Source organism: Rhododendron vialii, chromosome 8a (genome assembly GCF_030253575.1).
Source record: "Rhododendron vialii isolate Sample 1 chromosome 8a, ASM3025357v1".
Lineage (NCBI taxonomy): Eukaryota > Viridiplantae > Streptophyta > Magnoliopsida > Ericales > Ericaceae > Rhododendron > Rhododendron vialii.
The window spans coordinates 24,497,297-24,514,031 of record NC_080564.1 but is presented as its reverse complement, the minus strand read 5'-3'; the positions used below and the strand labels follow the sequence as shown (position 1 = coordinate 24,514,031).

General features: G+C 40.5%; 2 protein-coding genes across 2 annotated transcripts; both read right to left on the bottom strand.

Annotated features, from left to right (window-relative positions):
* Positions 1-2,069: 2,069 nt before the first annotated feature.
* Positions 2,070-3,697, bottom strand: LOC131299213 (uncharacterized). Its single transcript, XM_058324831.1, has 2 exons — positions 2,719-3,697; positions 2,070-2,482 (listed from the first exon to the last, which is right to left on the bottom strand). Exons 1-2 carry the CDS (start codon positions 3,656-3,658, stop codon positions 2,445-2,447), a joined length of 978 nt encoding a protein of 325 aa, XP_058180814.1. The 5' UTR covers positions 3,659-3,697; the 3' UTR covers positions 2,070-2,444.
* Positions 3,698-15,086: 11,389 nt separating this feature from the next.
* LOC131299215 (callose synthase 10-like) lies at positions 15,087-16,486 on the bottom strand. Its single transcript, XM_058324833.1, has 2 exons — positions 15,559-16,486; positions 15,087-15,390 (listed from the first exon to the last, which is right to left on the bottom strand). Exons 1-2 carry the CDS (start codon positions 15,767-15,769, stop codon positions 15,329-15,331), a joined length of 273 nt encoding a protein of 90 aa, XP_058180816.1. The 5' UTR covers positions 15,770-16,486; the 3' UTR covers positions 15,087-15,328.
* Between the last annotated feature and the right edge of the window lie 249 nt (positions 16,487-16,735).

Sequence of the window (16,735 nt, the reverse complement as noted above, 5' to 3'; positions counted from 1 at the left end):
CGAGCAACCACAGTTTGCTTCTTGCTCTTCCAGGTAACTAAATTTCCACCAACAAAAGTACAGTATCCAGTTGTGGACCGTCTATCAGATGGTGATCCCGCCCAATCAGCATCGGTAAAGGACTCAACACGCAAATGACCATTTGAATGATAAAAGAGGCCACGTCCAGGATGAGCCTTGAGATACTTCACAATACGAAGACAAGCTTCCCAATGTGGAAGACGAGGGGCTGACATGAACTGACTCACCATACTGACAGCAAATGAGATATCAGGACGTGTATTGGTGAGATAATTCAGCTTGCCTACCAAGCGACGATAACGGTCTGGATGAGAAAATATCTCCCCCTGATCAACACACAATTTGACGTTTGGGTCCATAGGAGTCTCTACAGGCTTTGCTCCCAATAAACCAGTCTCCTCTAGAATATCTAGTGTATACTTTCTTTGAGACAAGCTGATCCCTTCCTTGGATCTTGCTACCTCAATACCCAAGAAATATCGAAGCTTACCCAAATCTTTGGTGTGAAACTGACGCTGTAAAAACTGTTTTAACTCATCAATACCTTTCTGATCATCCCCAGTAATAATGATATCATCCACATACACAATCGACACTACTTTCCCCCATCTGACTTAATAGAGAAGACAGAATGATCAGAATGGGAGCGACACATACCAAACTGTAATACAGCATCACTAAACCTGCCAAACCAAGCTCGAGATGACTGCTTAAGACCATAGAGAGCTTTGCGAAGGCGACACACCTGAGAACGCTCCCCCTGAGCAACAAACCCTGGAGGTTGCTCCATATACACCTCCTCGAGTAGATCACCGTGGAGAAATGCATTCTTGACGTCCAACTGAAACAAGGGCCAACCAAGATTGGCGACCAGAGAAATAAGTATGCGAATAGAGTTAATCTTTGCCACCGAAGAGAAAGTCTCTGCATAATCAACGCCATACGTCTGGGTATAGCCTTTGGCCACAAGACGGGCCTTGTACCGTTCTACGGTGCCATCCGGATTACACTTGACGGTAAACACCCACCGACATCCAACGGTAGACTTTCCTGGCGGAAGAGAAACCAACTCCCAAGTGCCATTGTCATGGAGAGCAGACATCTCAGCTTCCATAGCTGTCCGCCACTCAGAAACAGATAAGGCCTCCTGAACAGTGTTAGGAACAAAAACCGACGAAACAGAAAGAGTAAAAGCATGAAGTGACGGAGACAGCTGATTATAAGAAACAGACTGAGTAATAGGATGAGTAGTGCAGGACTGAATACCTTTGCGAGGAGCTATAGGAAGACCAGGTGACGGAGGGAGTGGTGGTGGTGGTGGTGAAGCGGGATCTTGGGACGAAGGAGGCGCGGCGGCAGGCACTAGTGGGGCGGTTAATCTTTTCCGTTGACGAACATATACCTGCAATGGTGGCACAGGAACAGGAGGAACATCTATAGGAATAACATACTCAGACTCAGAAAGGACATACTCAGACTCAGGAGTCCCCGAAAAAAAAGGCAATGACTCATTAAAGGTGACATCAGCACACACAAAGTGACGACGAAAAGAGGGTGAGTAACACTTATACCCTTTTTGGGTGCGTGAATAACCAAGAAAGACACACCGGATCGAGCGGGGATTAAGTTTGTCACGGTCAGGATCTAGTGCATGAACATAGCACGTACACCTGAATACCCGAGGAGGTAATGAGTGGAGAGGACAATCAGAAAATAAAACCTTATGAGGTATCTGACCACCAAGAATAGTGGAGGGCATACGGTTAATCAAGTAACAAGCTGTAAGAACAAAATCACTCCAGTAAGACTTAGGGACCTGCATTTGGATTAACATGGCACGCATAACTTCAGATAAGTGTCGGATCTTGCGTTCGGCAACCCCATTTTGTTGTGGAGTCCGAGCGCAAGAAGACTGGTGAATTATCCCATGATCATCAAAAAAGCGAGAAAGAGCATTATGAAAATATTCACGTGCATTATCAGAACGAAAAATACGAATGCAAGTATCAAACTGAGTTTTTATTTCTGCATAAAAGGACTTAAAGACAAAAGACAACTCTGATCGCGTTTTCATAAGATAAAGATATGTAATACAAGAGAAATCATCGACAAAAATAACATAATACTGAAAACCAGCTAAAGTGGGAACATGAATAGGACCCCAAATATCTGAATGTACTAACTGGAAAGGACGCGACGCACGACGCTCAACCCTAGAATAAAAAGACACGCGACGGTGTTTACTAAACTCACAGACTTCACATTGCAAGTCCTTAATACTACTACATGATGGCACCAGACGCTTCAGGTTTTGAAGAGAGGGATGACCCAGACGACAATGCTATTGATAGGGAGAAACGGATGACTGAAGAGCAACAGACGCAGGATAAATGTCATTGGTAAAGTAATATAGGCCGCCACGTTCAGTACCCCCACCAATCTTCCTCCCCGTCTTTAGATCCTGAAACACACAACCATGAGAAGAAAAAGTGATGGAGCAGTTTAAAGATTTCGTAAGTTTACTAACAAACATAAGATTAAATGGAAAACTAGGAATATGGAAGATAGAGTCCAAAGTAAGAGATTGAGTAATAGAAACGGAACCCAAACCAGTAATTTCAGAAGTTGAACCATCAGCTAAGGTAACACGAGATTGTGTACCAACAGATCGACGACTAGAAAAGATAGTAGATGTACCAGTCATATGATCAGAAGCACCAGAATCGATAACCCAATGAGTGGAAGAATGAGAAGAGGCAACATAAGCAACGGAGGAACCGGTCTGAGCGAGTGTAGCAGTAGAGGATGAAGCCTGATTTGACATTAGGCGCTGATACTCTTCTGAAGAAATAGTCACCACAGGGTCAGCAAGGTGAGGAGGCGGCTCAACATCCTCAAAAATAGCAGCCTGATGAGCCTGAGGAAACCCATGGAGATCATAGCAAGTCGCCACGGTATGATTGGTCCCCCCACAATAAGTACACAATCGGGAATCACGGCCACGACCACGACCACTTCCCCCTGACATACGACCACCAAAACCACGACCAAAACCACCAATACCAGAACCACGAGCAACCACACCAAAATCACGCCCACCAAAACCACGGTCAAAGCCACGTCCACTAAACCCAGAGTTGCGATCACGACCATTAAACCCAGAATCACGACCGCGACCGCGGCTAGATGAAGTACTAGAAACATTAAAAACAATGGAAGCCAATGCTGAACGATCAGGAGGTGGCGCAGACACAGATACAGAAGACTGTCGAATGCGACTAAAGACCTCGCCAAGAGAAGGTAGATCACGAGACCCCAATAGATGATTACGAACAGGACCATAAGTGGATGATGTACCAGATATAAACCGAGCAACCTGCATACGCTCACGCTGGCGCCGCATGACCTGAACATCTGAGGAAATCGGCTCACATATATTAAGCTCCTCACAGATACCACGGAACTTCGCATAATAAGACTCCAAAGATAAGTCCCCCTGTGAGATAGAAAAGAATGACTGATGAAGATCATATGTGCGACGGAGATTGTTAACACCAGAATACATCTCCTGAGCCTGTGTCCATACTTGTTTAGCCGTAGGTAAGAAAACCAGCGTGCTAGCAATATGTTCTTCCATATTATTCCATAAATCAGACCGAATATTAGCATCCTCAGATACCCATGTCTCATATGTGGTAACAGTCGCGGTGGGTGAATCATCTGTCAAATAATGATAAAGTTTCTGACCCACATAATAAACCTCGACAGCTCTAGCCCAAACAGCATAATTCTTACCATTCAAAGGGGTGGAGGTAATGGACAACCTCTCACGAAACCGAGAAGAGCTAGCCAAACGATCAGTACCAACAAAATTAGAAGCAGACTCAGACTTCTTTTCAGACATTATACTGAACGATAGAGAGATAACAACTAATATGAATAAACTATTTTAACCGAGTAAACCACCACCACCAACTACACATCAACCAATAGGAAATCCAACATCAAAATCCACTGACCAAAGCTTTAACAACAGGACTACTTATCATCAACAAATACCCATTACCTCGTAAGCCAAAAAAAAGTCACTGTATATCACCAACAGAGAGATTGTCAATGGAACAACCTGAAACAAGGAACGTCGGAGACAGATGCATCACTTACAAGCATCAACGAACCAAATTACAAGACTGTTGGGCCACGGATGAGGGTGAAACAAGGCTGGGTAAGAAACGTGGAGTCAAGCGAGGGTCATAGGGGTTCAGGCGAGGGTCGCCGGAGGTGCGCCGGAGGCTGTCGAGAGTCACGGTTGCTGGGTTATGGTTGGGTCTAAGTTTTGAGGGCTGTCGGTAAATAGGTAAAGGGTCTGGGGTTCAGGCGAGAGTCATAGATGTTCAGGCGAGGTTCGCCGGAGTCAGGCGAGGGTCGCCGGAGGTGCGCCGGTGGCTGGCGAGGGCCACAGTGGCTGGGTTATGTCTGGATCTGAGTTTTTGACTGAGATATGGTGGCTAGGGTTTCCTGATTACTGTTCACAGATCGTGACACTGTTCATGACGGCTACAATAAACGATTTCTGGGCTAGGGTTAGAATCTATGGTGGGTTAGGATTGTGCTCTGATACCATGTTATTTAGAGAATGAGAGAGAAGTGTTTTGGGTGTGTTAACCAACCCTAACACATGAGAGCTTTATTTATATTACGTGAGAGCTAATTACATAACGTAACCAACCAATGTGGGACAGAGTCTAAACTCTTATTCTAACAACATTGTAATAGGATCCACATTTTCTGAATCCTCTCTTGCCCATGCCCTTAGAAGAAACAAATTCTAACGAACCTAAGATATGAGCGCTACATACAAACAGATATATAACGGTATTGAAGAGTTAGAATGATAAAAAATCAGCAGGGTATGTAAAACCTGCAAAAACAAAAGTAGGGAAATACAGTTTTGGAGTTCATAGGTTGCAGAATATGGACAGCAAAAGATTTGGTCTAGAAGTTATAAAGAACAGAAGTTTTTCCATGCCAGGATGCAGGCGGTTCAAAAGCTGGTCGAACTGATTGGATTTGGGCACATCTTAACTTGTTCCAGTAATGTCGCTCTTGTTTTCCTTAATCAGAGGAGTTTCTGTAGAAGTACCTCCTCCATCTGTAAATAGTTTGTGCAATACATAAACATTATGTATTGCATAAACTATTTACAAATGGAGGAGGTAGTTATTTGTAGCAAAGTTGATGGCAGTTACGGCTCGAGATAGTGGGTCATTTGTTGACTCTCTCAAATCAGCCACACGGATTTTTGTAGGGTCAGTTCTCGCGCCAACTCCCATTACAGACAGAACTTTCAAGCCCCTACGCACACATGCTTCAAGAAGTGCCACCTATTACACATTAGGAATCAAGAAATCATAAATCGAAAAGTAAAACTTGTATCATATTCATAAGGTATCAGAACTCATGATAAGACAACTTGCAGGTAGCATAAAATATTTTTCTGCTGAAAGCTAATCATTCATAAGTTCCAACTCATAAATTCTCAAAATGCATCATGTAAGGTACAAATTACAAGGAAAGACATGCAAGTGCAATAATTTTTGAAACTCTGTCCATTAATGCTATTATGCTCTTTTGCTCAAGTAAGTAAACATGGCAATTTGGAAACAACGATACATGCGTTTATCACACACTTGCATGAATGCAAGCAAGAAAGTATACACACACATCTCACTTGAACAACCAATTACAACCCTAAACTTCTGAGCACAACTGAAACAGTAAAAAAGGTTGAGCGAAGTACTCATTTTCAGTAAGCACTCAAGGATGAGAACACGTACTGCGAACAGATACAGTGTTCTATCTTCATGTCTATTTTATCAATGCAGTCCAACACAAAATCAGGGAGGCAAGAAAGAATTTCTTCTTCAGAGTATGCATCGTATAATAGCACTTTTGGCTCAACAAGGCATTCTGGGAATACTGATAAGAATGCTTCTTCAAGCAATGGGGTTTTGGGACATCAATATTTTCTCTTGTCATAACAGCGTGCCTATTTAGTGATGACAGATCACAGAGTAGTCTTAGAAACGAATCTAACATATTAAAATGTAAAAGATAGTGTTATATGCACAACAAATATTAGCAATTGTCCCTGACCCAGACTGTTTGATGTCAGTGGCTTCTGAACTTATTACAAGTTCATATTGTTTGAGCAAGCGAATGGACTGACAAATAAGAGCAATCCTTGCACTTTTAGTACTCATGGCTTGAACCCATATGGATTCAAGTTGCAGAAGTTTGCAAACCTAACTGAAAAGTCCATTATAAATAGTTTATCTTCCCACTTCAACTTGCATTAATCAAAAAACTGTTTCTACAATTTCTTCCCACAGCTTGTTCTTATATGCAAGTACACTGTTTCAATCACAAGACCTAAAAAATGGGGCCGAAAAAGGCTCTCTATCTTCCCAAAAATGAAACAAAATCACAAAATCACAGGTATACCAATTAATATTTTTGCTTTAATCTCTACATATATTCCTTAGCTGAAAACTTGAACAATGGCCATTTATATCAGTTTCGACTGCAGTTCAGTGACAATGATATAAGCAGTGCTTTTTCATTTTATACTGAAAATTAAGCAAGGACTCACCTCATTGACGACACCAGTAGGAAATTTCCACACACCTGTGTCTGAATTTGCCACTATTTTCCTGGACTACCAGAACCTAACAAACCCAAAAAATAGAAAATTCAGAGGGTGAACTTATTTACTGATTTCTTGTCTAAGATATATGAAAAAGGGATCATGAATATATGCATCTCTGTAGTACCTCCCCCATGTCATTCATAACAAAAGCACCAATACCAACTTGATGCGACGCATTTGCAAGAAGAGTATCAAAAGTTTCAGCAATCCATTTCGAACTTGATAGGAATCAGCATATGGTTAGAGCTAGAAGGCCTACTCAGAATTACTTTTGTTTCTTGTTTTCTATTTCGTTTTAAGAAAATCAGCAGACAGGAAACAAATACAGTTTTAATTCAACTGCTGATCTTCTAGCATGAAATAATAGAATGTTCTTGTAAAAAAAGGAGAAAAAGGTTAAGGACAATGAAACCTTCTGAATCCACAGTGCTATTGAAACTCTAAGCAGAGAAGCAAAGGCCTTAGAATCCATGGATTGCTTCAAGTCCACCATGACTCCTCAATAGGTAAAACCAAAGCCAATGAATCAGAACTAACACTTTCTAATCTACAACTGGCATAGTTAAAATGCAAGAAATCACGAAACCCCCACATCCTACGAACCTAGGTTCGCCAGCACGACAGCGGCAAAAGCCAACATGAAACACAAACGACAGAGGCTCTGAGGAAAATAGACAGGAAGGGGGAAAAAGTTTGAGAGTACATAAGCTTATTCGGCCATAAATACAGTGTTAGGAAGCAGAAGCTCCTATTAAGCATTTCTTAGCTGGCCTATTCTCAGAATATTTACTTCAAGAATCAATATTGTAAGAGTACAATGTGATTTTGGGTCCTTTTCCATTTCCCATTATTATGAAGAGATAAAAAAGTAAGAGCTCACAATTTTGAGAGTAAGACCTTATCTATGTTATAGGGATATACTTCAGAGTTGAGACAGTTATAGGAGAACCAACAAGAGAGTAGAGATGAATACCTTGTAACAAGAAAGCTCACAGCATGCCCTTAGGAACGCTAAAATTTTATCTGCCAAAAATAGTCTTTGTATCTGGTCCATGAACACATTCAGAAGCTTCAATTTCAACCAATTAGATTAAAGTCAACTGAAAGCCATGCAGCCGAAACTTCCATCAACCACTTACCTTTCGTCGCGTTTTCTAAGTGTTGCAATTTGCTCCTTGTGTTGCATTATCTTTTCAGAAATATAGGATTCCACAAGTGTCCCAGCATCACCTGGATAGCTTCACAGAACAACCAATCTGAACAAGAAAAATCACCGCATTGCTGACTTGACTGTAAGGCAGACAACATAAACTAAGGGATAAGGATTTTAATTCAAATATTCAAATGAAAAGAGAATTGCAACTCTGGAAGTGCCAGCGTAAAAAAGTGCCCACACAATCATACTAATCCATAGCTTCCCTTAGAACTTTCAGAAAAGATTTTGAGCGTCCAAAAGATGAGTGAAGTGCAAAGGAAAAAAGATAAGAGGGGAAAAATGTTCTCATTCATTCTTCTTTGTAAATCTAATAAGCCTGCAGCACTTAAACTGTTACATTACCAACCTCAATTGCCATCATTGTTTCTCCCACATTTTGTGCTCTTAATCTAGAGTCTAGACCCCTCACTCTTAGATAAATCGTATTGATACCGACCTCTTAACCAGTTTTTCCATTGATTTAGTCCAGAATTCCTAAGATACCAGCATCAGCCAACACGTATAAATTTGGAAGCTAATAGACATATTAAAATGGACAGTAAACAAAAAGCAAAGTATCATTTATAGCAATAGAAATGTTTTAAAAGTCGCTAGGCGCTAGTTGGGCGGTCTGCCGCCTTCGAGCGATTTATCGGATTAATCGGCAATTAATCGATGCATATTAATTAGTAATCAGCGATTAATCGTTCGTCGGACCTAATCGGATAGGCCCCGCCAACAATTAATCGGTGATTAATCACCGATTAATTCCTTGTTTTAGAACACTGAGCAATAGTTGTATGACTTCAATTAGCAAGAAGACAGGTAAAGTATGATTTGTATAAATTACAAGAATGATAACATTAACCTATAGTATTACAGCATTGACGAATTGTGCACAAGAGCTTCTAACCACATAATCAAATCACTTGTTGAAGACCATCTCAAATTATCACCAAGGTCTAGTATATCTTTATAATCATTTTCAAAGTTGTTATAAGCTTTATATTCCAAGTCACCAGTGGCACGATGGTCTGCCACAGTTGCAATTACCCTTCGACCTTGAATAGGGACAAGGTAATAAAACCCTCCATGTGGGGGACTATCATGGTTGGCATGAATCCAGCGGCTAAATGGAACACGAACAACACTGGCACTGTGTCAAGAAAATGCAGAATTAACGTCATAAAATTTCAATAATTTCTGCATCAATAGAATAAACTTACAAGGGAAGGAAATTCTTACTGTGTGCTCACACAAGCCTACAACATAAACCATACATCCAAATAGCCAAACATGCAATCTGTCCATGAAAACCAAGCTTGAGCAAAACAATACCCAATATGTTTAGTAAACCAGATTGCACAGGAACTATTTTTCACCACAGGATTGAGTGGCTATCACAATCTAACCAAAGCACATCGCAAATGAAAGTCAAATATGTTTCGACTCCAATTGAAGCGTAAATAACAAGGCATTAACAGTATTACAAATCACACAGAAGCAATTTAAACACCAAACAAAAATAGAACCAAAATAGACAAGGCATAGGAAACCAACCAAAGATAGACCTATGAAGCTTCCACTCATGTCCATAGCCATTCTCAGATCCCATTTTCTAATTATGTATAGAAAAATTAGTGTGCTCCTCAACAGATTGTCAAAGATGGACCGGTGGACAACACACGACAGGAAGAAAATTTATTAGCTTTAAGCTTCAAAAGATGCCCCTAATCTCTATCAATAAAGACCAAAAATTAGTATTTAAGCGCATCCAAAGATTAAGATCCCTCCAGCTGGATGGTCTAAGTCTAACACAAAATACTACAGATCTCTTCTTACTCTTGATTATTTCCGTACTTGTGTTTTCTCGAGTTATATTTCTCTCCTATAGTTGAACGGACAGACTTAAATGGCCAAAAACTACACACAGACAACCCAGTTCAGCTATCATAACAGCAGAACATGGAACATGCGTGACGAACAAACAAAGAACTAAAAACTCATAACAATAACCCCCAAACATCTCACACAAAAGAACCCGAAGAGCAAGAAAAGGCGTCCTAGCCAACAACCCCCAGTAGAGCAGTACGGAACCTACAAAACAATGGATCATGTAACTAAGCGAAGCAGAAACACTCAACAAATCAAAAAGGAGAGTCGATCATAAGAGTTATCTCTTCAAAGCCACCAACAGAGCAGAATATCCAGAACACCAAAAACAGAGACCAAATCACTCTTTAGAGTCCATGCCAACCGGAAAAAATCCAAGTGAAGAGAAAACAAGGAAAATATACAAATCGCAAATAACAGATCTGTGCAAATTGAACAAGCAATTCGTCGAAATTTGCGGGAAGTTAGTGTAACAAAATCACCTGTCCTGTGCCTTCTTCGTTGCCGTCCTCTTCGCCCTTTTCGTCGTCGTTATCGTTATCTTCATCGTCATCATCGCCGTCGTGGCCGCATTCATCGTCCTTCCTCTCTCTCTCCCTCTCTCTCTCTAAAACGCTCTGTAATTGTTTCACTGTGTAAAAAGGGGAGTAATAAAGTGGTAGGTGGGAGAAGCCAGTAGAAATCAATGAACAGAATCCAACACGATTCCCACGGGAGAACTGGATGACGCCAGGTGTACCGAAGGACAGGTGGAATTGAAACTACCAGAATACCCATGCAACAAGAACGCGGCCATGAAGACGCGAGGGACCCAATTGGAAAAATCGGCCTAAATTGGGACACCGAAAACCTCCCCCTTATTATTTAACGGTAGGATAATCGGAAAACCAAAGAAGAAAGTGAAGAAGCTTAAACCTTTGTGTACCCCATAAAGTGCAGCAAGAAAGAGATCGAGTTGAAAGTGACTTGGAGCTGGGCAATCATGCTTCATGTGCGTCACAGGGACCGGCTCATTGTGTTTCTTGGCATACTCAATAGCATCTTCTCTCCCTCTGATTTCGCATTCTCTCCAGGGAGCCACAACATTGAGTTCAAAGCGGACCTGCATATATCAAGATAGAGCAGACGAAACCGTCATTTAATTAAAGAACTGCCATGGTAACTGTCACAAATAAGTATTGATCACTAAAAGGTGTACTTGATCATTTCCTTCCCGGTGCATCCATGAGAAACAGCGTCAGATCCAACTTCTCTAGCAACATCAACCATGGCCTGCCGTTGCAAATAGATATGAGAGTTCATATCAGTGCAAAACTTATAAAATATATCCAACAAATGTAATAAAAATCCAACTTGAGAGATCATGGAAAGCAACGCCATACCACAAAGGGGATTGTTCTTCGAATGAGAAAACTTTGCCTCATGCTTTTTTGACACTGCTAATGGTTTTGAATGGGGCAACCTCATATTATGCAGACATGCATCTACGAAAGTAAACTACTACTGAAAAGAAGAAACTATCACTCTTTAGTTTCATCTTGTTCCTTGTGCTCACTTTTTGCAATAGAAGGGCGGGCCATTGAGATCCCCAGCAAATACTTCCTTTCATAGACTGTGCCTGCTCTCAAGCAAGGAAATATGTAGTCTCTCACAAATTCCTCCTTCAAATCCTAGATGACTAATTGAGAAGCCCCACTTGCCTTGGCCTTCTGTTCTAAACCTTCTAATTCAATCGTACCCTACAGAAAATTAGCATTGCTATCATGTGGATGAAAATGGGGACTGGTATGTGTTCTTCAGGTTTTAGACAAAGTTAAAAATATCACGCCATCTTCAACTGATTTTTTCAATAAACATAATTTCAACACCACATGGACGAAAAGAACTTGAAGTGTGTCAATGAGTCATTTAACTTATTTGACCAACATCTGCAGTGAAGCACACAACCTCACCGCCGTAATTCTCCCTGCATCCCGAAGATAATGAAGTTAAAAAAACAACCAAGAACTATCTAACAGGAAGAGCACATAAATACCCTGAGCAGTATAAGGATATAAGCACCACAGCAAGTAAAAGCAATACATATCGAACATGTTACAAGCATCATCAGAGGGGACGGCCCGGGCGCAACGTAAAGCTGCCCCAACGAGATATGGAGGAACTGATACTTTTTTTGCATATATGTTACATGCATCAATAAGATATGACCCAAAATCAATGGATTTCAATTGGAATTTCAAAAACTAAATGTCTCATGGGCAATGACAGACCTAGCTTACACATTGTAGCATGATAAAAGAAAAGGGAAAAAAAGAGTACTATAAACGCACGGGGTTCATGTTCAATCATACTATATCCAGCAATAACAACCGGGCCTATTAAAAGAACCATTGCTATTATACAACAAAAAAGACTACAAAAACATAAAATTCCTTTGGCTAGGTTTTCTGATCTTTTAAAAATCAAGAAACCCATGTGATGAAATCCTCCACTATAGTATGACCAATTTAATTTATGTTTTCACCAGCATTCAGTTTAAGAAAATCCAATTTTGTTCCTGGGAACTAAAACCTAATATGCACTATTCTAGGATTGCTCTTTTTTTGTGCACGAATTTCAATTTAGTTCAGAGATCAAAACATAACTTTGGACTACAACATGAAAAACAATGAGAAGATGTTCAAGGTTAAATGGGTTCCGCAGTCCCAAAAATCAAAGGCAAACAGAACTTCAGTTCATTACAAAGTTCACGTTTGGAGGTCCACTATAAATTTAACATCAAATTACAGCGCATGAAAGAAAGGGAAATTATGGAGAACTTTTGTTTCAAAATCTAGGCACATAAGTTACAACATACCCCCAAAAGTTAAAGCTATAAACCTTTTTTTTTTCTTTTATAAGTAAAGCTATAGAACTTTGACCTAGATCACATGATTTTTTCTATCCCAAATAGGAAAACTCGATGGTCCGTACATATCCTCCCTTACAAATGCACTAGGAAGAAATATCCAGGCCGGTACAAAACCCTAACATAACTGAGAAAATGCCTCGAATTACAATTGCAAATCAAAAGTTCAACATGTTCAGACAAAAGCAACATAAATACATCCTAGTATTTATATATTCCAATTCCCGGGACTCATATTTTGGAATATATTTTGACGCATAAAGGAAAATCCTAGTATTTATACATGCTCGTTGGTTTGGAAGCATATGATTTTGTTCGGGTACATATGCATGTAATCCAACACCGGATAATAATTCAAAATATTTTTATGAAGTCCAGACTCCAACCGCCAATGTCCTTTTCTCCATCTACAAAAGAACTGAAGAGAGTATGCACAAACTTCCTAATCAAGTGGACATTACGTAGATAGTAACAATATAAATTTAGTAAGGATATCTGGTCAAGTCCTACAACTCTATGCTTTCTTTCATAATTGCCTCCATCAAGAACGCCTTCCTTTCCAAATCAATTAGTTCCGCCTGAACCTGCACGAGTTTCAGATAGATCAGTTTGTATAGACTATCTTCAGGGCAACTGTGGGGAAATATTAACAAAGGAAGCAATGAATGGCATGTATTTCTAAAAATCTTGTAGTATTATCTTGAGTTCCAGTTGTAGTCCTACATAAAACATCTTCTCTTTGATTCCATATTCATCACTGTAAGTGGCTGCCAAGCTTTCAGCTTAAAATTACTAGTCATATATAAGCCTCCTTGAGCATCAAAGTATGTGTGAGTATAAAACATTTGAAAGCACTTCCAATTTCTCTTTCCATTCTTATGTAGTCCTGAATCATTTAGTGACTCATTCAGCTCCCAAGCTGACCTAATGATATCGTATAACCACACTAGAAGAAATCGATCAATTACTACTGACCTAATTATACCAAAAAAAAAAAAAGGATCCAAAACAACTAAGTCTAAATTGTATGCTGAAAGGGCATTAACTGTAAAAGAGGTGAGGAGAACAGACCTGTGTTATTAAGTTTGGAAGCATGTTTAATGGCATACGTAGAACTGTGAATAGGGACATGCATGTGAAAGCCCTTGAAGGAGTCAAATCCCCACCAAGAAACGTGAACAACCCAAATGATATCACCTTTATGAGAACTGGAATGCTGTTTAGTATGAAATTGTTACACTGCAGGGAAAAGATGAAGCAAGTATGGTATATTCCATGGTCAACATACTGTTTTACATTCACTCTCGGAAACCATCAATGTCATGAATTGCTTACTGTCGAAAAATGCCATTTAGAATGTTGTTTCATTGAGAGATTTTGAAAATGATTAAAATCATTTTGTATTACATGCACAACTGAACTATCCTCATGTCAAATAGTAGGTAGGGGGAAACTGGCTCATTAATGCCATTAAATATACTTCTGTAAAGCACCTGTCGATTATAATCTGTACTTGATCAGTAAGCCATAGATAAAGCAATCATGATATGGTAGCATGCACCTATTTCCAGTCGTGCTCAGATATAAGATAAAAGCAGTCAGGGGAAAATGAGTTGAGTACGGTATAATCCACGGCCAACATACACATTCTGCATTTACTAAGAAACTAGGATAGTGATTTTTGCAATCTTCTTTTTTATACCCACACTCCTTTTTTTGTCTTTATCCTATTTGAATTTACCACATTCCCTTTTATTTACTACATTGGCATGGATCAAGAGAAAAAGTAGTATAGATGGTAAATAGAGGAAGGTGAAAACCAATTCGCAAGAAACTACAAATGTCATGAATTGCTTATAGTCAACAAATCACGTTTACCATTCTGATTCATTGAGAGATGTAAACATGATAGAAACCATCTTGTTTTCCAGTGTTACACAAGCTCAAATGAACAACTCCCTTCAACAAAATAGGTACTTGAGGGGATGCAAATTTTTTAACAGTCTTGGAGGTAAAGTGCACAAGAGCCACTGCACACGTGGATCTTGCCCCTCCCCTTACACTCAGTGTAATCCACCATGGGTTGGGGCCAACGGAGATCTTTTGTACATCACACCTATTGAGTCTAGGATTCAATGATAAATAGTGAAATAGCATTACAATTGGGAAATTCTACAGTGTGTTAAGTAAAGTAAGTCAATAACTGGTAATAACAGAATAGTGCATCAACAAAATGGACATGGATACGACAGTAAAGAAAGCAATGTTATGGTGGCGTCTCTGAAAATGATAATGCCAAGAGATGGTTTCCAAGTTCTGTCATACCATTGACAATAGTTGTGCTTTCGAAAACCATGAGAGTTCAACCTTCCTCACGCCACGAACTTTGGATTGGAAATTCTCTTCCCACGCATAACAAAAAAGAAATTGTTTGGCATTAAATCAGATAATCACTCCTAACATTCTAACTCTATATAAGATCCAAACAATCCAAGCAAAGATGGCAGTATAGTATACTTCACGGTGTCCATGGCAGCCAAAATTTCATTCATTAGGCCAACTCTCTTATCAGTACGTTGCAGTCCTTCCTTTGATAGTCTTCTCATTTTGCTAATGATAAATGTCTGTTCCCACAAGATAAATTAAGAGTTTTGAGCAAAACGACTGAAAAAAAATCAAAGATAAGGTCACAAAAATCATGAGAAACAAAGTAAAGCTGTTTCAAAACTTTACTTTTAATCGCTGGAGTAAGGGTCACGGCAAATCAAAGGGATAGACGAGTCCACGGCAAATCAAAGAGAGAACGTTAACCGAGAGTAGAAATTCACTTACGGATACGGGCGACATTGGGGTCCTCGGACTGAATCTCGTCGGCGGCCTGCAAAATCAGGTCAATGTTGGTCTCCCGGGTGAGCGACGGCGGCACGGAGCCGGCGATGCCGCTAGGCTCCCTCTCGTGGCGGCCGCGGCCGTGGTGGCGGAGCTTCTCCCTCCGCAGAGTCGCCCGTACCAGCCGCTCCCAGTTCTCGGAGGGCCTCACCATCTCCGAACCCCAAGTATTTCGACCCAGGCAAAACGGTTAAATTTTCTCAAAACCCTAACTCCCCGTCCGAATTCAAAACGGTAAGATTTTTTGTGGGGCGTGTAGATCTGAGAGATTTTATCGTACAGTTGACCGGATTGAGAAGGTTCGATGACTGAAAGTCTGAAACCCTAGATTAGAATAGAACGTGAAGAGCGATTGTTTTTTTTCATGACGGACGATCAGAGGAAACCCCAACACTCTAGGAAACCTCACCCAGTCCGAAATCCATAGCCAATAACAGGGATTCATGAGAGGGATTCATGACTGAAACGCTAACTTCGAACAGGCAATGACGTTCACCGAGAAGAGAGAGAGAGAGAGAGAGAGAGAGAAGCCTGGGGGAAGAGAAAGAGATAGAGAGAGAAGGGAGGGGGGGTCGATGGGGGCGTTGAAGGAGGGGTCGCCGTGGACGTAAGGGCGGCCGGCCGGAGAGAAAACGAGGGAGGCAACGTGGGCCCCGGTGAGTTATTATCTGAATTTGAAAATTTTGAGGTTGTTAGGGCATCCACATCTCTCTCACTACTCTCTCTTCTAAACTAAAATAACGAGCCATCTCCAAGAAAATCCCCCAAAACCCTGTGTTATCAGGCTCGTGGATTTCGCCTAAGAAGTAGAAGAGCTACAGTTCCTCGTTGAAATACACGAGGAACTGTTCACCCGTTTGCCAATAAAATACTGTAATGGATAAATTGAGTAGGAGGACATACTATAAGGTTTTTAACTATAATAAGGACATAAATATTTACTCTTAGAGTTTAAAGGACATTGTGTCCAGAATTTACAAAAAAAACCCTTACGTCACGCGAGCCCTCACGCGAGCCCAAAAATTACAAAAAACAAACACGTGAGCTCACTGTACGCCAAACGTCTGTGGAAACGAGAAGGCAAAGAGAGAATCGACAAAGAATCAGCAGATCGTTTTCA

What these genes read in the sequence shown, in the direction of transcription:
- LOC131299213 (XM_058324831.1), bottom strand. Translation starts at nt 3,658, where the DNA reads ATGGAAGAACATATTGCTAGCACGCTGGTTTTCTTACCTACGGCTAAA. An exon ending in TGCTTCTGATCATATGACTG is followed by an intron (nt 2,483 to 2,718) that starts GTACATCTACTA and finishes TGTGTGTTTCAG; the next exon opens with GATCTAAAGACGGGGAGGAA.
- LOC131299215 (XM_058324833.1), bottom strand. Translation starts at nt 15,769, where the DNA reads ATGGTGAGGCCCTCCGAGAACTGGGAGCGGCTGGTACGGGCGACTCTG. An exon ending in CCCCAATGTCGCCCGTATCC is followed by an intron (nt 15,391 to 15,558) that starts GTAAGTGAATTT and finishes ATTTTTTTTCAG; the next exon opens with TCGTTTTGCTCAAAACTCTT.